At 40.6% G+C, this 26,026-nt stretch overlaps 1 protein-coding gene across 1 annotated transcript; it reads right to left on the bottom strand.

The window, feature by feature from the left end:
* Positions 1-1,205: 1,205 nt before the first annotated feature.
* PALB2 (partner and localizer of BRCA2) lies at positions 1,206-26,026 on the bottom strand. The gene is made up of 13 exons (XM_027526544.1): positions 25,830-26,026; positions 23,625-23,684; positions 23,387-23,489; positions 19,599-21,089; positions 16,587-17,401; positions 16,162-16,233; positions 14,074-14,235; positions 12,929-13,014; positions 12,510-12,671; positions 11,275-11,391; positions 7,039-7,126; positions 4,887-5,035; positions 1,206-1,713 (listed from the first exon to the last, which is right to left on the bottom strand). The coding sequence occupies exons 1-13, from the start codon at positions 25,902-25,904 to the stop codon at positions 1,506-1,508; spliced, it is 3,588 nt and encodes a 1,195-aa protein (XP_027382345.1). The 5' UTR covers positions 25,905-26,026; the 3' UTR covers positions 1,206-1,505.

Raw genomic sequence — 26,026 nt, 5'->3', positions numbered from 1 at the left:
TGCAAGGGACATTGGTTCGATCCTTGGTCCGGGAAAATCCCACATGCCCTGGAGCAACTAAGCCCGTGGCACAGTTACTGAGCTTAGCAGCTGCAACTAGTGAAGCCCGCACGCCCTAGATCTTGTGTTCCACCACAAGACAAGTCACCACGATGAGAAGCCCACGCTCTGAAATGAAGAGTAGCCCCCGCTCATTGCAACTACAGAAAGCCTGCAGAGCAACAAAGACCCATCACAGCCAGTAAATAATCTTGAAAAAAAAATTGCTGTCTCTCAAACCACTTAGGGAAAGGTGAAGATGATGTCCTCAGTAGTTGTGCTGTTGACTAAGTGACTCTTGTGAAAATGCAGGTACTGGTATCCCGGATGCATGTGAGAATGCAAATGAACAACAGCATTTCTAAATTAGCATTTGAAATAGGCTTTGTGTTACTTTTAGTAGGTATGTGAAAATATTACAAATTTCATAAAAGTATATTGCAGGACTTCCCTGATAGCTCAGTTGGTAAAGAATCCACCTGCAATGCAAGAGATCCAGGTTCGCTTCCTGCGTTGGGAAGATACACCTAGAGAAGGGATAGGCTACCCACTCCAGTATTCTTGGGCTTCCTTTGTGGCTCAGCTGGTAAAGAATCTGCCTGCAATGTGGGAGACCTGGGTTCAATCCCTGGGTTGGGAAGAGCCCCTGGAGAAGGGAAAGGCTACCCACGCTAGTATTCTGGCCTGGAGAATTCCATGGACTGTATATAGTCCATAGGGTTACAGAGAGTTGGACACAACTGAGTGACTTTCACTTTGTTCCCTGGCAGTCCAGTCATTAAGAATCCATGTGCCAATGCAGGGGAAACGGCTCTGATCCCTGATCTGAGAAGATTTCACCTGCTGTGGGGCAACCAAGCCCACACACCACAACTAGTGAAGGCTGAGAGCCCTAGATCTTGTGCTGTACAATAAGAGAAGCCACACGGACGAAAAGCCCAAGTGCCATAACCAGAGAGTAGCTCTTGCTTGCCACAACTAAAGAAAACCCGTGTGTAGCAACGAAGACTTAGTGCAGTGAACAAAAGTATATTGCCTATTAGTACACTGAGTTAACTGAGATTTACTGTGCAAGTGTCACTGACTAAATATTCTAGCTGTAAAATAATTAGTTCTTGTTTCTGAAAATCATCTTTACAGGAGAGGAAAAAATATGCCAAACAGGATGTATCAAAATAAATATTTATTAACATTTCAAGCTTTATGTACATATGCCTTTAAAAGGAAATGTGCAAATGTGAGGAATCACAAAAATCCACTTATATACCCTCTCTCCCAACATAAGTACAAATGAGCATTCAAGATCAGTAGTGCCCCACCATCAGAACACAGTCTGTCAGAATGAACAGAGGTAAATAAGTGTTTTAAAACTCTTTCAAATAGTCTCCTTTAGAGCAGCAACTCCAAAGAGTACTAAGAGGCCAAAAATACCCAGAACACTGTGTTTTCCAAGTTACCCTAACTTTTTAGAAGCGGTATACAAATATATTTCCATCTTTTTGTCCAGCCAACAAATGAGAATCTGTACCTGACCATTTAACAAAAGACCAATTCTGGCCAGAGACAGGAGGAAGGAGAGCAGTGCAGTGACCCAAGAGTAAGTCCCAAACGGCAATGGTTCCAGAAGTCAATACCGCTGCTGCGAAATGGTCTTTCACGTCGCCTTCCAGGAACCTAGCAGCAAGCACAGAAGAGACAATTCAAATCACATATCAAAAACAAAAAAACATTAAAACAAAAATAGGCCAAAACCACGGTCTCTAAAGCAACAAGAACAAAGACACGTGGGAACACGCGTGCGTCTGTGTGAAACCCTAGGACTGCTGGCCACGATCGCTAGCGGCCCTGCCTGTCTCTCTGATGCACCTCTGTATCTCCCCACAGCAGCTCACCGTGGCCTGCTTCCCACTCGTCAAACCAGCCGAGCCTGGCCTCACCTTGGTGTCTCTGCTTTTGCTTGTCCCTCTCCCTGACAGGTCTAACCCCAGGGCACAGCCTGGCTGGGTTCTGGTCATTGTTCAGGCCTGTCGCCCGCATAGAAAAGTCACACCTATTCAGCAACCTGAGCATGCACACACACATACACTCTGCTCCCTGTCTATCGCAGCAACTTCTTTTTACCATCACAGCAATGTGAGATTGTTTGCTTCCATATCTGTACCATCACAGCAATGTGAGATTGTTTGCTTCCATATCTGTGAGAATATTAATGTGAGATTCTCGTTTCCATATTTGGGGGCTGTCTGTCCCACAGAAAATGTAAACATCATGAAACAAATCTGGCTGTCTTTTTTAAGACGGAGCTCTGCAGTCAGCTACCAGGCTTTGAAAGAGTACCAAATTCTAACCACTAAACCACCAGGGATGGTACTGGGATTTGAATTCTAACAAAGAGATGTGGGACCCCAGCAAGTTATTTAACTTCATCAGTAAAATAGAGATACACGATATGAGTATCTACTTCATAGGACTGCTTTGAACTTTAATAAAACAGTTGATATAAAAAGCTTAGTGCAGTACTTAAGAAATGCTTTGTTGTTCAGTCGCTCAGTTGTGTCCGACTCTTTGCAACCCCATGGACTGCAGCACACCAGGCTTCCCTGTCGTTCACCATCTCCAGGTTCTTGCTCAAACTCACGTTCATTGAGTCAGTGATGCCATCCAACCATCTTGTCCTCTGTTGTCCCCTTCTCCTCCTGCCTTCAGTCTTTCCCAGCATCAGGGTCTTTTCTAAAAAGTTGGCTCTTTGCATCAGGTGGCCAAAGTATTGGAGCTTCAACTTCAGCATCAGTTCTTCCAATGAATATTCAGGAGTGATTTCCTATAGGATTGACTGGTTTGATCTTGCAGTCCGAGGGACTCTCAAGAGTCTTCTGCAGCACCACAGTTTGAAAGCATCAATTCTTTGGCGCTCAGCCTTCTTTATGGTCCAACTCTCACATCCATACATGACTACTGGAAAAACCATAGCTCTCACATCATACGTGACTACTGGAAAAACCACAGCTTTGACTAGATGGACCTCTGTCGGCAAAGTAATGTCTCTGCTTTTTAATATGCTGTCTAGGTTTATCATAGCCTTTCTTCCAAGGAGTAAGCCCCTTTTAATTTCATGGTGCAATCATCATCCACAGTGATTTAAGAAATCCTTAATACAAATTAATTATTCCTCACTGCCACATCACCAGTGCCTTGTAGAGGGCCTGGTACACAGTCAGCCCTACGTGAATATTGTGAGTGAAATGAATGATATATTTTATCCCTGGCTCACACCCAACTGTTTTTTTTTTTTTTTTTTGCACCCAACTTTGTGTAGCTGTCTCTTAGCTCATCTTTTGAAAATCCATAACGTTTTCCTTGACAGTCTCTCCCCAACCCTCTACTGCCAATTAAAGTGCCCTTCCATCCCAAACAGTGCAAGCCTTCTGGCATTATGCACAACAAACAGCAAAGAAATTTGTTTCTTTTTTCTTTTCTTTTTTGAGCAGAGAAGAATTTACTATAAGGGCCAAGCAAACAAGGAGAACAGGTGACTTGTGCTCAAACACCTGAGCTCATTATTTTCTAACTTCCATGAGATTAGAAACAGTAGTGTTTCCTACAGGACTGGCACCAAATAGGCTTTCAAGATTTGCTAAACAAACAGGTTTGAAAAGGAAATGCTTGACCATGCACCTGCAATTTCTGGGCCAATGACTATGCTTCTCTCTTTATATTCAAGAAAACAAGTTTTATGTAAGCACATATTACAGATGAGAGTTCTGAGGTTCTTATTGCGCCAAGAACACTTGCAGAAATGCCACAGCTGGCTACATACACAAGGAGAGGGACTTTTAGAACACGCATCACCTAGCAAGCTTTGCACAAGACTGAAAGAAAGAGAAATACACATATAACCATCAAGGTTGCTCACCCCTGTGAGTTACTAAAGCCAAACTTTGTGATCCTGATTTACTAGGTCTATTTTCATAAGTAGTATTCAGAAATGATACCTTCGATGTTGCTTGCTTCACCTAAGAATATTAGCACTACTTCAGAGCTTTATATAGCTCAGAAAACTGTTGGGATGCCCGTAACTGTGGCATCAGTAAATAGATCTTCTCATCAGTCAACAGATAAAATATTTATCAAAAGATAAATATCAACTGCCTACATGATGGAGGTACAGTCAATATTTCAAAGTATATATATCTTCTTTTTTTTAATTATTTATTGATTTCATTTTTGGCTGTGCTGGGTCTTTCTGTTGCTACACGCAGGCTTTCTGCAGTTGCGGCAGCAGAGACTACTCTTAGTTGTGGTGCTTGAGTTTCTTACTGTGGGGCTTCTCTTGTTGCAGAGCACAGGCTCTAGGAAATGGGCTCAGTAGTTGCAGCACAGGCTTCACTGCTCCATGGCATGTGGAACTGTCCCAGATTGAACTTGGGTCTTCTGTATGGGCAGGTGGATTCCTATCCACTGTACCACCAGGGAAGTCTAACAGATCTTCTTAAGTGCATTTAGAACTTCCTTAATTTAACTTTTATGGAAAGAACATATACGGTAAGTTTCTTGTAAAGAATATTAATTACTCTGAAGTGTTTTGGTGTGGGGAAAAATAAGGCTTGACTATACATAAAATACCTATCTGGTGCCATATTGGTGGGCAATCATAGGATGGCGGGAATTTGAACTTTGACTCAGATCTGGTAAACTTCACACTTCAACCTACTTCTTAGTATTCTTTACCATGATCTGAAGTATTCCATGTTTCCATTCACGTCAGTCACAGAAAAATATTTGGTTTCTATGTATGCACAGATGTTTCTCACAATGTCACACTCATTAGACGGCAATCACACACTTGCCTTCCAGCTTGCCCGTGAGGAAGGCAGTAGAGCATCACACCCCTACTCAGGGTTGTCTTCGGGTTAATCACAATCAGCTGAAACACAGGGCTTCCCGATAACTCGTTCTCTTCGGCGCAAGGGTGACTCAGAACAACAAACAGGAGCCCCTGATGTAGGAGAAAAATTAACGACCAAATAAATCATCAAGAGTATGTGGCGGGGGGGAAGAAAGCATTGGCAGAGACAAAACTACAGAATCACAGGAACGGCCAACAGACTCTTAAGTCTCGAGGCTTTAATCCCTGGATCACTCTTTTTCAGGCAGAACCTCTGAGGGGACCACTGAGCTGGACTTTGGGCTTCTCCAGCACAGGGCTCCCCATGACTTTACGGCCAGTCTTTGTAGGTGTGAATCTAGCTGACTTACCAGCTTCCTCAACTTTAGAGCCTACTAACATCCATGCCATCCACCTGGGGAAATGCTGGTGTTAAGAAAAGAGGGCATAGAAACACTTGGAGGGAGTCTTCAAACCAGAAATGCTCACCTGTAAGTTGGTTTTTGAAAATTTGGAGCACATTTTCCCATAAAAACAATCTTTTCAGTGGTGAGAGGATTTTCAGGACAGTTTTCAATAGCCTATTTACTTATAGACTAAAAATGACCCAAAAAAGGCACCGTCACCTATGGTTATTTCTGTGGGAAGATGTGTTACAGACCTCCCACGACTTTAAAATTACATGTTCTAATAATAACATCTTTGTGTATGAAAATATATATGTCACACATATGTATAAACACACATGTACATTGTTGAAAGTAATTATTTCAGGGGTAAAATGGGAAAGTAATTATTTCGGGGGGTAAAATGGGAAAAATTAATTACTGGGCCTTAAAAAAACAACTGAAAGTCAAAAAACGTTAAATGCTATGCACTTAACTAGGGGTTGGCAAACTCTGGCCTACAGGTCAAATCCAGCTCAGTGCTTACCTTCGTATGGTTCATGAGCTAAGAATGGTTTCTGCATTTTGAAATAGTTAGAAAAAAGAGGAAGAACATTTTGTGTCACATGAAAATTATATATGTAACTCAAGTTTCAGAAAGCTTTATTGTCCAAAATGTTTTATTGGCACAGTCACATGATTTGTTTATGTTACCTCTGGCTGACCTGGGGCTGTAGTGGTACAGGAGTTGTGACAGAGACCACATGGCTTGCAAAACTGAAAATATTTACTAACTGGCCCTTCACAGAAAAAGTTTGCTGATTCCTATACTGATCTATTAACTATTATTTCTGGAGGTTGGCTTCATGGTGACATTTTACTTCCTATATCATACATTTCTACATTAAATGTTTTAGTATCAAACAGGTATCAACGTAATAACAAAAATGTAAAATTATTTAAATGCTTAGTAGGGGTATTTAATCATTCCAGAGATGAACTTAACCCTCTTATTTTAGAATAAAGAAAGTCAGCCCCAAGATGATGGGATAGGTTATCTAAGATCACACAACTGTTGAGTTCATTTCCACAAAAGTTGCTAGGCTAGAGGGAGATGCACCCTGTGTGTTAAGAGCCTGTGCGTGCTGATGAGCGCAGGGCTGCCACTGCGCTGGGCAAGTCAGTCTCCACTCAGCGCTGAGCCGGCTGCTTCTGCCTCTGCTTGTGGCTCAGCAGTCCCTGTTACTCAGGCAGTTACCTCTGACTCCTGGACAAGTACCTTCAGCCTGTTCAGATGTTAAAACTGGACTGACACAGCCCCTAAGAAGCTGTGTTTGTTTCTATACAGGAATGCTAAAGCCTGAGGGAAAAACATGTCAAGGACCCTTTAATCACTCTCCCTAAGGGGATTCATTCACATCATAAATCATTTATGGCAATGTGGTTGGGAGCCAAATCTGAAAATCAGCATATTGTTTCTAGGTACAGTCTAGAAATCAAGGTGTGCCCTTAAGTCATACAGTCAGAAATTTTACCCAGTCATATTGTATGATCACTTGTATGCACTCATAAATTTCAAGAAAGAGCAAGAAGTGCTATCCAATTTTGAAAAAACAGGCACCAGAGAGGGCCTAGTAATTATGACTTACAAAGTTATTGCTCTCATTCAGTGCGACCAAAATAACACACAGACTAGACACAAAATGGTCCCAGCAGATCAAGACTTACCATTTCAGAGTAAGCTTTGTGGCAGACTGAAGCTTGGTAGGAAGCATCGATGTGCATCTTTTTCAGGAGCTGACCAGTTTTTAAGTTCCTTGGACACCAAAAATAAATAAGCTCATACCATTCTCCCAACAAACTGGTTTTCATGTAATATTCTCTTATGTATCACAGCATCCTTCAGGAGGTGACCAAGGGAAAAACTAAGGGACACAGGACCTTAGTTCTGATTAGCCACTGATTTGGCTAAAAACAGAACTACAGTTTAACTTTGCCAATAGTGTAATTTGATAGTTTAGCTTTAGACTGAACCTGCTAATGCCATTAGGGATAAATCTTTTCAAATTCAGGAGAAAAGTTTTCCAGGATCTCACTTCACTTGTACTGAAAGTAGGCACAGGGCATAGCTCTATCATTATGATCTTATCACGTTTCTTGTTATACGACTAAATTTTCCATGGAAGTCAACGGTCAGGAAACCAAATGTGGTTAGGAGAGAAACCACACCTAGAAGAGACTTGTAATTATATCTCTATAATATGTTGATATTAGAGCTAGACTAAGATAACAGAGAGAGAAGGGAAGACAGAGATGGAATAAAAAATGGAAAAAGGAAGACTGAAGAGGGTGAATATAAAGAAAAAAACGTTTGTTGGAACCACTCCTTAGTTCTATGAGGATGTGTGACACTGACTGACTGTTCTACCATGTGACTCCACTTATGAGAAACCCTGGGTTTTTGGCCGTACCACATGGCATGTGGGATCTTAGTTCCTCAGTCAGAGATAGAACCCACACCCCCTGCAATGGAAGCCCAGAGTCTTAACCACTGGACCACCAGGGAAGCGCTGAGGCGTTGCAACAGAACTTAAAGCAACTGTGGGGCTGCACATACCCCTTAAACTTAGAACTTAAACTGATATTTAGAACCTCTAAGAATGGTCCCTTCCTGCCGGGAGCCGGGGAGAGGCATTCCGCTCGTGACAAAGGTCATGAGGAAGGAGGCTCGGCATACGCAAAGGCGGGATCGAGCCTCAGGAGTCCCCCCAGATATTCTCGAGCATCTACCCCCAAAAAACCAGAGTCTGCCTACTTTATTGCTTTGTGCTCTCACCTCTGACTTTACTGGGGGCTGTACCCTACCACCATCTCGGTCTCTCTGACAAAGAGTTAACTTATAGCTCCAATTAATAAAAGTTCCTGGGCAATTAGGAGTGTTTAAATCCAAACCCCTCAGATAGCTCTCTAACTCGCCTGACAAGTTTACCCGGACTCCTACAGCTACGCATACGATTATTTACAGTCTCCCAGCCTCGAGAGGCACGGGAAGCTTAAGATATTCAAATAGCTTAGAGCCTCTCAGAGAGTTAGAAACTGTCAGAATAAAACTAGTAAAAGATTTCATTGATGAGCCAATGCTTGTTGCCAAGTTTTCACATCCCCTGTATTGTATCCTTGAATGTGTATTAATTAATATAGTTGGTATGTAGAAAAAATAAGTAGTGGCCTTGGTGTTAGTAACTTTAGACCCTTAAGGTAATAAGTTCTTTCCTTTGTTGTAAACCCATTACACATCCGCCCCATAGGAATGCAATTTTATCTTCGGAAGATGGCGCCAAACCTTAAAATAATTTCTCTTAGGGAAAATAAGTCTTTGTTGATAAGTCCTTGTCAAGAGTCATAAAATGTTAATAGGCCTTCTGGCCAGAAGATGATGTAAATCACCTAAACCATTTGTATATGATAAATTTACAGGAAAGAAACCCTGGTTTTTGATAAGAATCAAAAACTGCTGACTTTGCATCCCCTATTATCCTCTATGTGTAACTTAGGGTATATAAGCCCCTGTTGAAAATAAAGCTATGGGCCTTGCTCACCAACGCTTGGTCTCCCCATGTCATTTTACTCCTTAACTTCCAGCTGAGTCTCCATCTGGAGCGCGGATATCCTCTGCGACCATTTATTTGCCTGGGCTTCTAAGACCCACTTGAGAAGGTGTCTAAGGTGGGGCACCTTCCGCTATTCGAGAGGGCACCTGCGGCCTCCGTGGTCAGAGCTAACCTGGTGTCACGGGTTATATTGATTTTCCGTGTAAACCAAGCTACTCAGCTTCTTTTCTCCACTGAATTTTCCTACTGAGCTATCCTCATTCTATTACTCTTATATCTCTAATTAACATTTGAATAGGTCGCCTAAGCCGTCTCTCCTTCAAATACCCTGGATCAGCCGGGGCTGGTCCCCGGCACCTTCCCAGCCTCGAATTCCACTGTGATCCCTTATTTACAAAATGCCAAAAGGCTGTTATTAGAAAAAGAGGGAAACTGAAGGATAGAATGAAAAAAGGGAAAGAGTAGGAACAGCTGGAAAAGAATTTTTGTAATGAAACATCAGGGAAATGGAAGGTGGAGAAAGCAAACATGGACCCCACTGAAGGTTTTATTTGGTGGGGGGGGGAGGGATGGGAGAATGAGTATGTGTAAAGTGATAGTATAAAATATAATCTGGAGGTTGAGTACTGAGACTAATCACTAGATTATATTAATAGTTTAGGAGCCAAACAATGAAGGGCCAGACTATAGAAACAGCAGACAGAACAGAAAAGACAACATTAGCAAAGAACGTTGTCTGAAATAAGACCTGCGTGCAGAAACCCTGGGGCAAGTGCCAAAGATGGAAACCTGGTAGGTTAGGTCAGGGTCAAACTCCAGAGGCTCCCTGGTCGGTGGGGGGGGGGGGGGGGGGGGGGGCGGGGGCGGGGGGACAAAGTTTCTCTCGGGCCACACTTGCCTAGTTTATTCCTAGAGGGTTAGGGCTGAACGATGCAGAACGGGCGCGTAGGAATGACACTCATAACTTTCTCTCACCAAGACCCATTCTGGCCTCAAGGGAGTAATTACTGGAGGGTCTTCTGAGAAAAAAGATCAATCTCTTCTCCTACCACAAACTAACCTTGCAAGTGAAAAGGCCTGGTGTGGCCCTCCCCTGTGGTCAGGGAAGAGGTGGCTGGGGACTTCCACTGTCATTTCCCTATCACAAATTTGTTCCTGTGAATCATCTAATCAAAGAAGTTTACACATCCAGTAATTCTGGATTGTATTCTAGACACAATGACACATCATATAAACTCTGCATGCTGCTCCTCCGAAGAATACTGATTTTGTTTTTAACTCTATAGCCAACAGTTAAATTGGCTAAACTCAAATTCTAAATGCTGAAAACCCAATTCAGTTCTCTTTGCTTTACCTTTTGCTTCTGCATTAAAAACAGTATTAAAAATCAAGCCTTTTCTACCAAAGCAGTTTCTAAGCAGCCCTTCTGCATATTATTGAATAATCCATGTATGCAGTTTAAAGGTCAGCCAGATATTTAACTAGAGTTCAGGGCTCCTTCCGGAGAAGGCAATGGCACCCCACTCCAGTACTCTTGCCTGGAAAATCCCACGGACAGAGGAGCCTGGTGGGCTGTAGTCCCTGGGGTTGCAAAGAGTTGGACACGACTGAGCGACTTCACTTTCACTTTTCACTTTCATGCACTGAAGCAGGAAATGGCAACCCACTCCAGTGTTCTTGCCTGGAGAATCCCAGGGACGGGGGAGCCTGGTGGGCTGCCGTCTATGGGGTCGCACAGAATCAGACACAACTGAAGTGACCTAGCAGCAGCAGCAGCAGCAGCAGCAGCAGCAGGGCTCCTTTTCTGGCTGTCTATTTTTCGAGATTTTTCTTTCTTGCTTTCTAGCTGCTGCAATCACCTTGATTTCTATCCTTTGGTCCTTCAAGGCAGTAGGATAGAAGTTTTTCTGTAACCAAGTGTGCAGACTGGGGCCTCACCTTCGAACAGGAAATTTGCCCAGTGACATTTCCTTCCTCTATGTATTGAATTTCCTCCAGTATATATTTTTTTCTCCCTCTTTAGTGCTTTCAGATATTTGTTCTCTATCTTTTGCACAGAATTCACAAGTATTTGAAGCAGAAGAGTTAATCTCAGAAAGCTACTCAGCCATTAACCAGAAAGAGTACATTTTTGACAGCAATAAAATTTCACTTATTTTAAAGTAGTCTGCTTGGACTATTTGAATTAATATGATGTTCTCATTAAGATAAGTATATAGCATCTGTTAGTAAACAAATGATAACACAATCATATTTACAGAGTTTCTTATTTAATCTTAATAATCCTATGAAATTAAGAGATATATCCTTATATTACAGATGAGAAAAATAGCGCTCTCAAAGGGAAGCTTACCAAATAACAATGTTGTTCATTATAGTGGTACCAAGCAGAGCTTCCTGCATCCCTTGAACCTCAGCAAAAGTTAGTATGGTCTCCTCAGGGGGCATCAAAAGCTGTTTTTCTTTGCTTCTGTATTAAAAACAGTATTAAAAATCAAGGCTTTTCTACCAAAGCAGTTTCTAAGCAGTCCTTCTGCATATTATTGAACAATACATAATAGACACTAACCTAATGACAGAAAAAAAAATTCACCCAGAAAACATGTGTATTCTAAATATTCTACAATGAACATATACTTTCACATTGTCTATGTGGATATATTGTAAGCACCTCATATTCATCATCTCCAAAATTAAACTTACCAGCTCTATCTTTAAACCTGTTTCTTTCAGCACTGCTATCTCAACTAACTGTTCCACCACCTACCCAGTGAGCAACCCAGCACTTGGACTTTATTCTTATCTCTTTCCTCTCTATTTACTCAATCACCAGGTCCTAATGACTTTACTATCTCATCTCTCTCAAATCCACTGCTTCTCCCCACCTCCACTAACATTTTCCTAATTTAAGCAAACAATTATTTATTTCTTGCCTGTTTTATTGCAACGCAGTTCATGCAGTTGCAAACAGTTGGACATGACTTAGCGAATGAACAATTTACTGCAACAGGTCATGGATAAATAAGACAAATGAGGTTCATACCCTCTGTTATTAGGAAAGACAAATAAATCCAATAAAGTGTAATGAGTATATGAAAGACATAGAAGATGTTATGAGTTCTGTTTTTAACATGTTGAATTTGAGGTATCCATGAGATATCTAATAAACAGGCATGTAGGTCCAGAGGTTGGAAAGAGCTCAGAGTTAGAAATATGTTTGCAAGCAGCCAGGATTCAGATGGTACCTGAAGCAATGGAAACCAAGTATGTGGAACCAGGTAAGTGTATAGGATCTTGAGGTATCTGTAACACTTAAAGGACATACAGAGAGGTCAAGGGAGACTGAAGGAAGAACAGACTACACTTTCTGAGCCTCTCTGCTCCCTGCCCTCTTCCCTGCCACGTCTGGCTCCACCTCCCTACACTGCTTCTGTATAACAGCCCAGGACAGAGGCAGAACCTGCTGAACTACACATACAGCAGAGAAAACAAGATGCTACTGATTCAACTTTCTCTGAAGCCCTGTGATGAAATCATTTTTGATCTAATAGTAAAATCAACCAATGCTTTTCTTCAACCAATGCTTACCCTCCATCTTCGGCAACTGTCATCATTTCGACTTGCTGATCACAAAGGGTCCTACTGCTACTGACGAGCCTCCTCTTTGCCAGGCCAAGCACAGCTTTTATATTTCCAGAACTCAGGAGCACTTGCTTTTCACTTTTACCGTCGGGAGAACAAAGTAGTGCCCTAAACCACGTATAAGGGAAAATGCAGAGCAGACAGGAGCAAGCCTTTAATATGGAAGACTAGGCTCAAACTTTCAAAGGAAATTTCAGTCAGGGATGTCACTCTATTGATAGCTTTTTTCAAAATGAATCTCTCTTTGGACCTAAATTTAGAGTCTTTCAAGACCCAAGCCTAGGTTATAATTTGCACGCAAAACTCAAAACAAGCTGACAAAGATCCAGGTAAAGAAAAAAAAACACGCCTTGAGAATTACGTACCTGATTTCTCTGATTTCCAAATTTCCCAAAGCCACACACACAAGATTGCAAACATCAGGCACTGCAACTATCTGTAATACCGGAAACTAAATAAAACAAAGCAGCCCAAAATTATATTTGGTTATTTCATTTTTAATCAATCTAAATTTTCCAAAATTTGTCACATTTCTTTCTACTGTCACCGCATCTAGTTTCAAACACTTGAAACATTCAGCAAACATCCTCTTTTTACAAGATGTAAACTCAAATAAGCTACATGCATGATAATGTTTACCGTGGCATTAATTTAACATAATAAATGCTTCTAGCAATGGGAGAATAATTAAATTCTGGTATGTGAACGAATGGAACAATATGCAACCATTTAAGACAAGTTTATGCACTGAACAAATATTTATGAGCAGCACTCTGCCAAACACACTGCTACTGGCTGTGGGTATACTGGAGAACAAGAACGAAATTTGCTAAGACAGTCGATCTTAAGCGTTCTCACCAAGGGAAAAAAAGGAAACCGTGAGGTGAAATGCTGATTAACCTGATTATGGAAACGCTTTCACAGTGTGTATGTACATCGAATCATCACACTATGCACTTTAAATATATTACATTTGTCAATTACACCTCAATAAAGCTGGAAAAATAAAATTAAACAAGTAAGTAGGAAGAATATGTAGAAACAAGCAAACATATTTATATGGTAAGAAAAGACAGACTTAAAAATTTTAAGCATATTCAGACTGCAACCATGTAAAATATATACCAAGGTAGACAAGGACAGAAGAAACTACAGCTAGAAAAAAAGCAGAAATAACATTTTGGTGAGAAGTATCAGCAAGTTTAGAAGTCAGAATAGACATGAAATTTCAAGCTTCTCCAGCAGGTACAGTGTAAAAATCCACCTCTGGATAAACATATGATAAAGCATGATATTAACTTTAGAATCTACATGCTGGGCATATGGGTGCTCCCTATATCACTTTCCCATATATTTGGAAATTTTCATAATTAAATACTGGGGGAAAAAAACATCATTTTTCTGCTCTGTCTTGCATAGTCACAGATCCCATATTTTTGGTAAGCTGCCCATCTGTATTACCATGCAACTGATTGAAAAGCTCTCTTTCAGCTATAAGATTCTGATTTACCTCTGTGAAGTGCCAGGAATAAATTTTTTCCCACTGCCAAGCATCCAGAGGTTTCCAAAGAGAAACGACGTATTCACAAGCAGTTATGATACACGGCTCTTTGAAACCAGCTATTTCCCACCACGTGGCACTCATATCCACAGAACAAGAACCTGAAGGATTCTGACACAGAATGGCAACAACAACGGCGTTAAAGGGATTCTTGGGCGCAGAATAAACATGAACAGTGACGGATTACAAGGATTAGATGAAATACCAACTGAATGTAATTAAACTTTCATGCAGATCAAAAGAGATTTGTGGGTCTTATGTAACTACAAAAACTGCCCATACACACTCACAATGATAGTTTTTAAAACGTGTAGCTCCAGACTGGAACAGATTCAGATTTAACCTTCAAAACAGACCATAAGAACTAATTGAAACATTAGTTCCTTAAGAACAGTTGGAAATGTAACATTCTAATGAAATACCCATAGGTTGAAGAGGGAATAAAACTGAAACAACATACTATTTCTAAATGAAGATGCAGAATGTGCTGGCCAAAGCAGTGCTTAAAAAACTCCTATAATTATAAAGGTGTTAATATTAAAAATTAATACCGATTAAAGTAAGCAAGCAGCTCAAGAAGTTAGTAAAAGAGTAATGAAATAAGCACAATGAAAAACAGAAGGACTTACTAACAATAAAAACAGGAAAAAAAAAAGAAAGAGGAAACCAAAAACTCAATTAAGAATCAACACAACAAAAAACTAGGTTTTGGGGAAGACTTACAGAATGGACAAACCTCCTAAGTCTGATGTAGGAAAAAAAATGCTTTCAGAGGGCTTCCCTGGTGGTCCACTGGTTAAGAATACATCTTGCAATGCAAGGGACACCAGTTTGATCCCTAGTCCAGGGTGATCCCACATGCTGCAGGTCAAGTAAGCCCATGCACCCTAGAGCCCAGACTCCACAATAAGAGAAGTCACTATAATGAGAGCCCACGCCCAGCAACTAGAGAGCAGCCCCCTGCAAAGTGCAACCATAGAAAAGCCTGTGCGTAGCAACAAAGACCCAGCACAGTCAAAAATAAAGCAAGTAAATTAAAAAAAAAAAAAACCACTTTTAGAAATGGAGAGTGAGGAGAGGCTTAACTGTACATACCCAGACCAAAAACTATAACAACAACTAACTTTTTACCTACAAATTTGAAAATATGAATGAAATGGCTGATTCCTTTCAGAAGCTGTTATTAAAATTGATTTAAGAATAGTTTAAAAACAACATAAGTGTATCTTTTACAGAAAAGGAATCTGGGACCCAGAGGCCAAACAGCTTGTGCCAGGTCACATAGCCAGTGATCCGGAGAAACAGTTTATGTGGATTTAAATCTTTTTTTCCGACACCAGTTGTTCTCAATTAGGGGTGGCGATTTCGCAACCCTCCCTAGGGAGGGACAGTTAGCAATATTTAGAGACACTGCTGTCATTACTGCTGGAGTGGCGGGGCGGTTATGACTGGTAGAGACCATGGCTGTTGCTGAATACCATACAATGCACACAGGCCAGTCCCTAAGAATAAAGAATAATTCAGCCCCAAATGTTAATAGTAGTAAGACTGAAGACCCCCGTTGTGTACCATCCTATTTCAAGTATAAAAAGTTAACCAGGACATGGGTCCAATTCACTTCACAGGATTTACCAGAATATTTATATTTCTCAGAACCATATACATCACACAGCCTATGGAAATTAACCATTCACTATGTTATAATCGAGAACTGTTACCCATTTTCTTATAAAGTAAGTGATTCTTCTAGAAGTACTATATTATTTGGGTAGGAGAGTCATGAACGACCCCTCTCTATCAAAATGCCTGATTTAAACTTAGATACAAAGTCGAGCTCCCAGCTTAAGCTTTTCTTGGCAATAGCTTGACATAAAAACTTCTTTAGAAGATCTCAGAATATATATAACAGGTAAATATTGTGAAAAAGAATTTAAATGTTTTTCTGAATCTATTTTATCAAGGATCAAATTCTTCTGAATTTTCCAACCAGTTCATTGCATTTTTCACATGTAAGACACAAGAGATAAATCTTCTGACCTTTAAGTTTGAAACCACGTGTAGGGTGCCCGGGTGTAAGCTACCCCAAGCAGGAACCTCTGCTATTTCAGTCTGTGGAAACAAAAGTCACATCATTAATGTATACATTATACATGGTATCTGTCTGTAGCACTCATTCTTCAAACTATTTCCTTTTATTTATTTTCTATGTTGTTTGTTTTATTTTCTATAACAGCAGCAAAGCTCCAAATGCAACTGCTTCATGAATAACAAAGAGAACAGCATCCCTTAAAAATACACATATTTTAATTAATCCTAACTTCCCCAGAATGAACTTAATATTTACAGTGAAGTCATATCAAAGAAACATGGTAAAACATTTTAAAACACTGAGGAACTGAGTCCATGTTCACTAAGACACTTCATTTCTTCAGAGAAAATTTCATGAAGGATGCAGTCTGTACCTGCTCAGCAGAATGTCTCTGTGATTCCTGGAGCTGACTTGCTTCATAGGTGAAAGACTCGGTGGGTAGAGTTGTTGCTTGGGGACCAGAGTCAGGGTCACAGGAAGGCTGTCCTGCTCTTCCTGCCACATGCTGGCTGCTATCTAATTTCGAGGGTCTGCTCCAGCTGTTGCCTTGTTTACGATTGCCAGCCAGGCTGACTGTGGCTTTTAAGTGAGAAAGACGGGGTGGAGAGCAGGTTTGTCCAACCACCTCTGCAGACACCTTTTCTCTGTGAGCTTGGGAGCCAAAAGCTGGAGTAGCGCCTAATATGGGGAAAGCAGGTGAGCACAGCTCTGCTGTCAGTCTGTCATTATCATCAGAGGCAACAGAATTCAAAGGAGTAAAAAGTAAAATGGATGAAGAAAGGTCCTTTCCCCGAGGCTGGCTTCTTTGGCTTGGCATTTTAGGATGTGCCTTTCCTGGTAGGGTAATTAGTTCCTCTTCCATGCCCTCCTTTTCTATATTGCTTTGTTTAGGGCTTGGTTCCTCCACAACAATGTAACTTTCCCCTTTAAGATGCCCCTCTCCATGTACTTTTGATCCAAAAGTCTCCATCAGCTTTTTTGAGCAGGACTTCAGTTTTTCAAGCTTAAGAGACCCAAAGTCTTCGTCAGGTAACTGAAAGTCTGTGATTTTGAGAAAAGACGACAGATGCTTTAAACTTAGCATTCTGTTCTTACGAAATGGAGCACTGAAAGCATCAACATCCGAAGAGAAATAAGCGTAATTACTGTAACAAAGGAAGTCCTCTTTTTGACAGTGACCTTCCTTTCCTAAAACAGAAAGCAACAACAAAAACAGATACTCACCAATTCCCAAGAAAGAGTGAGTTTCTAAACTCCAACATCATGCAGTGTTTTCCCACCCAGGACTCTCAAACTTCTGTGGACAGTTCAACAATCAGACATAGGTTAGTGCATACTGAGCAGCTCTCCCTCTGCAGGACCAAACCCAGTGTGGTGCTGACAGCGCTGGCTGGGACCAGTCTGGTGCCAGCTCCGCCACTGGTTCGCTATGTTATCCTGGGCAAGTCAAATTCACCTCATTTCCCCTTGTCCCTTCTGAGGGAGCTGGGTTAAGAATCTCTGAAGTCCTTTCTGATCCACAATTATCATTTCAACAGGCTATCAGAGTACAGTCTACAAAATGCTGGCTCTTCTCATTGAAGAAAACATAGTTCCCTTTTCAAACAAAGATTAATTTATTAGACTTCAAGCAACAGGAGCTCTGTATCATTCAAAATGTAGCTGCATCCAATACTTTATAAATGGATAAGAGAGCTGTGCTACATGTACACAATGGAATATTACTCAGCCATGAATATGAATGAAGTGCTGATATACACGCTACCATGTAGATGAATCTCGAAAACCAGCTAAGTAGGCGAAAGCAGCCAGACACGAAAGGGCACATACTGTATACTTCCATTAATATAAAATACCCAAAATAAGTAAATCCACAAAGACAGAATACAGATTAGTATTTGCCAAGGACTGTCAAGAGAGAAAATGGGGAGAAACTGCTTAACGGGTATGGGGTTTCCCTTTGGGATGATGAAAATGTTTTGGAACTACACAGGGGTCGTGGTGATAAAACACTGTGAACGTAACTAAATGCCACTGAATTGTTCACTTAACTTAAAACAGTTAACTATGTTAATATGAAGGTTACCTCAAGAAAAAAAAATGTTCCATGTACCTGTAGGTTACTGAAATCACAGTAGATTATTTCAAAGTATACAAAACAACACTTCAAGCTTATTACTAGATTGTCCTGCTTTCCAATTCCTTTCTTGTTGGCATAAAAGATGATGATTTTTTAAAAGAGTCGTGATTATTTTTTAAAATATTTTAAATTTATGTATTTGGCTGCACTGGGTCTTAGTTGCAGCATGTGAACTCTTTTAAGTTTACATGTGGGATCTAGTTCCCTGACCAGGAAATACGGAGTCTTAGCTAATGGACCACCAGTGGAGTCCCCATGATTATTATTTTTATTTAAATTAATAAATTGTGGCTCATAAGTCAAAGCCTGTCCAATGGTACAGAGCTGCTGGCTGCCTGTTTCTGTAAATAACGTTTTATTGAGACACAGGCACATTTACACATTGTATATGGTTATTTCCACATTACACTTGAATAGCTATGACTGAGCACAGACTGTATTTTCTATTTGGCCCTTTATAGAAAGTTTGCTGAGCTCTCACACAGAACTGGAGTGAATTATCTAAATTCTGTGCTCAGTTTATCAGATACATCTCCCGAGTAAATGAATAAAGAAGTTTAAATTATAACTTGTCACTTCATAGCCTCCAAAATCTTGTGTCCCATGAACCTCAGAGACACTATTAGACAGTTTACCTCCCAAAGTGGCTCAGACCTGTTGCATTTTATTACACAATTATTCCTAAGGGAATCTGTCAATGAATTCTTACTCTGACATTGATTTTATTTCAAATATACTTCACTGTACTAGTTACTTCTCCCCATGGATAAAAGACTGTATTATAGTTGAATAAACACTAATTTCAGGTAAACATCCAACACATTTTCCCTCTCAGTGTCAACTTTTTCAACCATATTTGTGAACTCTGACACCATGCAGCCAGATTTGAACCTTGACCCTGTGGCTTTAAAGACACTTTGATCACCTGGCCTTCGATTCCCCATCTGTAAAGTGAGGATAAAAATATATTCTGGGCACTTCTCTAGTGGTCTAGTGGCTAAGGCTGCACTCCCAATGCAGGGTGCCTGGTTTTGACCCCTGGTCAAGGAACTAGATCCCACGTGCTGCAACTGAAAGATTCCATGTGCTGCCAAATATATAAGAGTAATAAAAAAATAGATTCTGCCTCATGTACAGTTGGTGTGATGATTCAGTAAGTATCTATATAACATTTAGAAAGTGACGAGCATATAGTGTTAGCTACCACCATCATCAGCCACCACCGCCAACCACATCTCGATTTACCTTTAATTCTCTTCTTACTGTGAACAATTGCCTTTTCATTCTGATCTTTGTGCAAGGCAATTTCTTCCTTGGACTTCTTAACACCTGATGTGCCAGTAGTTGGCAAAAGTAGTTCATGGTGATCTAACAGAGAGGTGCACGCTGACTTTCTTCTTCCTCTGCATTTTTTACCTGATGGCTTGGTAACTGTCTTCCTAGAAAAGTCATCTTCTGTGGAGTCAGTGGAAAAGCTGACTTCAGTTAATGAGAGCAGTTTCTGGGGACTTCTTGAACTTGGTTGTTCTGCGTGTTTGTCAGACACCTTAATTTCACTTTGCTTAGTTTTTTCGTTGCAAACATTGAATTTTTTAGCAGATTTCATACTCTTATTTTTAAAGCCTTTTTTTCTGACACCTAAATGACTCTGAATTACAGCCTCCAGTGCTACTTTCCTCTGGCAACCTGACATGCGCCGTGTTGTCCTAACGTAATATTCTGCAGGAAAGAGAAGGCCTTCAAGCACTGTGCAAGAATGTATTTGATCTTCTGTAGAAACAGGAGAAATTACTTCCAGGCTAAGATTCTTAGACTGACTTAGAACTTCCTTTTCCAGAAGACTTTCATTTCTACCACCGAGAGCATCATTGGGAGATTTAAGAGACATCTCTGTGTGATTTTGTTCTTTTAAGTTTTGGTTTTCATTTTCCACTAAGTTATCACAAGTGAGTTCATTTATAAAACATGAATTATCTGCCTCTAAGTTAGGACTTCTAGCTGCCTGGCCACTTGTACTTCCAGCTTTGTTTACCTCTGGGTTATCTGTAGAGACAGTAATTTTTTTCTTCTGTACCTCTAAGTTTACAGGTGAAGCAGAGCTAATGTTTCTTAAGCTGTGAGTAGTAAGTTCACAGTTACTTTTAGGACACTTGTGTTCGAGGCGCTGACTGTTACTGCTATTTGAAGGTGTAGGCAGAGGAAGAGTAGTCGCCCTGGGGAAATCATTTCCTCTAAGGAGGGCATCAACATCTCTCTGTGGTTTGGTGCTTGGTAAAATTAATACACTCCCTACATTAGTTTCTGTAACTGGTGCTGGAGAATTTGGAATGGCACATTTAGGACTTGAAAGGGGGTAAGTTCTTAGTTCAGTTACAGGTGTTCTAGGATTTTCTCTATTCATTTTTTCCTGTTCCTTTAGTCTTTTTCCAGAGAGTATGAGCGAATCAATGTCAGAGAGAGATTCTCTCTCCTGTGAAATATATGTTCTCTCCTCTTTCTTTCTTCTCCCCAGCAGCTTATTCTGCCTTTTCTTAGCATCAGGGCCATTGACCCTGAAAGGAAAATGTTCCTGATTATCATCTGATCCTTGTATGCGTGATCCTTCCACTGAGACACATCCAGAGCTAAACAACTCAGGCTTAATGTCAAGTGAGCTGGGTGTCTTTTCTCCAGTTTCTTCATTGACATGGGTGTTGATTTGCAACGTGTCACGAGGAGATACTGTATTTTTAGGTTCTGAAGAAGAAAAATTATATAGTTAATATTTTTAAAATGAAACAAAAACTACCCCATATTTATTTTTAAATATTACATACAAATATTACCAAACATTTATTTAACATAGAGTCGATGGTATATCATTTAGGCAGATCAAAGTAAGTTTTTAATAATCTTACAAACTACAGTAATATTAAGTAAATGTAACAAAAATGGAATTGTGCTGGAAAAATGATTTTCAAACTAAACAATTATCTATTCTTGGGACTTCTCTGGTGGTCCAGTGGCTAAGAGTCTGTGCTCCCAATGTTAGGGGGCCCAGGTTTCATCCCTGGTCAGCAAACTAGATCCCACGGCTACAACTAAAGATCCCACATGCTGCAACCAAGACCCGGTGCAGCCACATAAATTATAAATATCAAAAAAAGATTATTCTTTATTGCAATCATCTTTTCTTAGTTTTTCCTTCTTTAAAACTTTACTGAACTACAACTGACAGATAAAAATTGCACAGTTAAAGTGATGCTTTGATATATGTATACACTGTGAAATGCTGGCACAATCAAGCTAACTAACATATCCATCATTTCACATAGCTATGATTTTTTTGTGTGTAATGAGAAGACTTAAGGTCAGCTCTCTCAGCAAATTTCAAGTATATAATATAGTATTATTAACTGCTGTCACCATGCCGAACATTAGCTCTCTAGGACTTATTCATTCTGCATAATTGTAACTCTTAACCCTTTGACCAACATATCCCCATTTCTCCCATATCTCACCTGATTTTTTACTTCATGTCCCTTTTTGGGCTCAATTTTCATACCACTTTTCTATTTCATTAGTTTTTGATTTTATGATTATAAATTAGCTGACTTTTAACATGAAAAATGACCATTGTTTTTTATTAAAGTATTTCCAGCCAGACTTTCATCTTTGTGCACATATAAACACTTAACTAAAAAAAAAAAAAACCATCTTTCCATATTTAAGCAATAAATATAATTTCTAAAAGTTAAAATAGAGAAAAAGAGCAACTAAATAAGCAATCCAAATAAAGTATAGTTTCTCACTCATAGAATGAGAGAAAATATTTACAAACCATGTATCTGATAAGGGTCCAATAGCTAGACTATATGAAGAACACTTACAACTCATCAATAAAAAGACAAATAACCTAATAAAAATAGATATTTCTCCAAAGAAGATACACAAGCACACGAAAATATGTTCAATATCATTAGTCACTAGGAAATGCAAATCAAAACCACAATTAGATACCACTTCATATCTATCAGAACGGTTATAATTTTAAAAATAGAAAATCACAAGTATTAACAAGGATGTGTAGAGATTGAAACTCTTGTGTGTTGTGGTAGGAAAGAAAAATGGTACAGTCACTGTAGAAAACAGTTTAGTAGTTCCTCAAAATTAAACACAGAGTTATCATACAACCCAGAAATTTCATTCCTAGGTACACATAGAGAGAACTGAAAATATATGTCCACACAAACAACTTGTACATGAATCTTCACAGCAGCATAAAAGCCAAAATTCATAACAGCCAAAAAGTAGAAGCAACCCAAGTGTCCATTAACTGATGACTAGATATACAAACTATATCATATTATATTATGGCTCATAGTTTCATTGAGTTACACAAGCCCCTTCACCACAAGGCTGTGATCCATGAAGGGGAATGAAATATTATTCAACTGCAAAAAGGAATGAAGTACTGATGCACGCTTAGATGAACATATAGATGGATGAATAAAGGTTGAAAACATTATGCCAAGTGAAAGAAGAGAGTCACAAAAGACCACATATTGTATGGTTCCATCTATATGAAAGGTGCAGAGAAGGAAAATCCACAGAGACAAAAAACAGATTAGTAGTTGTCCAGGGGTTAAGGGTAGGATGGGTACCGGGTTTCTTTTTCAGATGGTAAAGGTGTTCTGAAATTAAGACAGTGATGATGGTTATACAATCTTGATGACAATTATACAAAGGAGCAATGAACCGTAGACTTTAAAGAGTCTACTGTTACTCCGTATCTTCTGATCGTGACAAAAAGAACCACAGCTAGGAGATTTCCCTGGTGGTCCAGTGGTTAAGAATCTGCTTCTAAGGCAGAGGATGGGGGTTTGCTCCCTGGTTGGGGAACTAAGATTCCCCCACGACAGGGGACAACTAAGCCCGTGTGCCACAACTAAGACTCGATGAAGCCAAATAAATAAATATATTTAAAAAGAGAATCACAGGCAAATTTACATGGGAGATGAGTAATAAAGTGTAACAGAATGGGCTAGCTTTACCTGTGTGGGTTAGCTGTGTTGAAACTTCCTGCTGGAGTGAGGAGTCTTGTTCTTCCACTGTTCTCCTAAGAGAATTTTTAAACTTCTCGGCTCTTTGGGCACGCTAGAGAAAACAAAAGCAACTCAAAAAACAACTTTATGAAAAAGAAATAAATTTTTGTTAACAACTTAAATAAAGAGCTGTCTTTATATACTTTGTGGCATTAACACCAAGTTGAGAGAATGTGATTTTACTTACTTGAAGGCGGGCCAATGTCTTGGTGTATTCCCTTTTCAGGAATGCTAATTTTTCTTTCAACTGGAAGAGGAAAAACACCAAACAAAACTGAGCAGGTGGGAAAGAAGGCATTAGAGAGAAGGGATGCAGGGCCTATTGGATACCAGCGTGCAGTGGTCAGCAGGTCCCTCAGCTGGAGGTGGGGAGGAAGCAGCACTGCCTTACTCTACTTCCAGTTCTCACAAAACATCAAGTTTTCTAATGCATCGCTGCCTAACTTGTTCCTATCACCTGGAGCAACTCTCCCCAACTTACTTTGCTAATTCCTACTGATTCCTGAAGCCTCGGTTTAGATTTATTTTCTTGAGGGAAACTTCTAGGGAAGTTTCTAAACTTCTAAGTCCTTCTCCAAATCCAAGTTAGGACTCCACCTCTCCTCTGTGCTTGCTTTATCACAGTACTTACTATACATACTGTCTGTTCACTTCTCTGTTTCCTCTTACCTCACTGTGAGATCCTTGAGGGTAGCAGGGGCTATCATCCTCAGACAGTCATTCAACTTATGAGTCAGTTATTGATCCAGGTATCTCCAGCACCAAGAACAATAACTGATGCCCACTATGTTGGTAATAGTTCCAGATGCTACATCTACAGAGGGGTCAAGGACACTGCTTGTAGGCAGCTTACATACAGTGAGGGATACAGATAGTAAGAAAACAAACAGATAAGATGATTTCATGTGGTAATCAACACCTAGACAAACAGAGTGATGGGAGGGTGTCTGGGATGCAGGAGAATGGAATACTTTAGAGACAGTGGCCAGGGAAGCATTTCTGAGGAATACCATATGAGCTCCAACCTGATGGAGGAAAGAGCTAGCTTTGGAAAGATCAGAGGGAAGGCAATTTGTCCAAGATCACACAATTTAAAACCAGCACGACTCAAACCATGCAGTCTGGCTCTAGGGTCTGTGCTTGTAACCTCTTCTCACAGCTTCGTACTTATCACCACCCTTATCACCATCTGAGAATTACCTTGTTGATTTGTAAATGAACTTTTCCACCACCACTGCAAGGCAGGCTGGGATGAGAGGACGGATGAGTTATGGTGAATGAAGAGTTTTAGCACCATGCTTGGAACAGCCAGTGCAAGATACATTCACGTTAATAACATCTGTCAGTTCCCTGGTGGCTCAGTGGCTAAGACTTTGCCATCCCGATGCAGCAGGCTGGGTTCCATCCCCGGTCAGGTAACTAGATCCCACATGCCTCAAGGAAGATATAAGATCCCATGTGCCACAACTAAGAGGGGGGCAGCCAAATAAATAAATATTTTTTAAAAACCACAACGTCTGCTGGCACAAGCACAAGTTGGCATGTATAAGGACAGTCAGAGCAGCACTGTCGTAGAAAGAAAACCTGCAAACAAAAGGCTCTCAGCAGAGAAACATGTAAAGAAAAGATGCCACTTCCATTTGTAGGATACTACACAGAATTTAAAAAATAATTTTAAAAAAGGTAAGTAAACATGACGCGGGGTCCATCCCTCGGTTGGGAAGATCTCCTGGAGGAGAGCACGGCAACCCACTCCAGTATTATTGCCAGAAAACTTCTATGAACAGAGGAGATTGGAGGGCTACAGTCCAGGGGGTTGCAAAGAGTCGGACACGACAGAAGCAGGAGCAAACAAGGACTCATGTGGATTTTAAACACGGAGAACCAAAACGGAAGTTGCAGAACCATTTAGATCATACCATTTATGAACATTCACCTTCCTCCAAAATACATAACTACTCTTTGGTGATTAAGAGAATACAAACACGCCCCTCCACACCTCCACCACCCGCCCAACATGCACACACAGGCACTCAAAAATATCTGAAGTCCAGATGGTTGAGAGATTTACTTAACGGGGCGGGGTGGGAGAAGCCAAAACTGAGAGTGTGCAGGGTGGGGTGGGGAAGATGTCAAAGGGGACCTTAGCTTTATCTACAGTTTTACATTTTGTACATTCGCATTTCTGCTGTAAAGAAAATTTGTTCTTTAAACGCCACTAAGGGAGCACGGCTCTCTCCCACACTTTAACTTCCTGTGCCCCCTCAATCCAGAGAAAAGCGTAGGTTAGAGGTCACTGCCGCCCTTGGACGGTCAAAGGAAGCAAAGACAAGCCTAAAATCCTGGGATAGGGGGTCAAAATCTGAGTCAACCTTTCCCGCATCCCCGGCACCTTTTCCTTTTCTTCACAGCTGAGGGTTTTCCCAGGAGGCTCTTCCATCTGACCGGCGGCCAACAAAAAGAGCATTCGTCGCTGGCCCCAGGCCTGCGGACAAAAACAGCCCGCCTGGCCCTGGGCCCCAAGGCAACCCGGGGAAGGTTTGAGGAGCCCGGGAGCACGGCAACACAGGGTCAGATAGCCCACGCCGC

The sequence above is a fragment of the Bos indicus x Bos taurus genome, chromosome 25 (genome assembly GCF_003369695.1).
Source record: "Bos indicus x Bos taurus breed Angus x Brahman F1 hybrid chromosome 25, Bos_hybrid_MaternalHap_v2.0, whole genome shotgun sequence".
Classification (NCBI taxonomy): Eukaryota; Metazoa; Chordata; class Mammalia; order Artiodactyla; family Bovidae; genus Bos; species Bos indicus x Bos taurus.
Note: the sequence above shows the minus strand (reverse complement) of the source record. Positions and strands in the feature narration are given on the sequence as shown.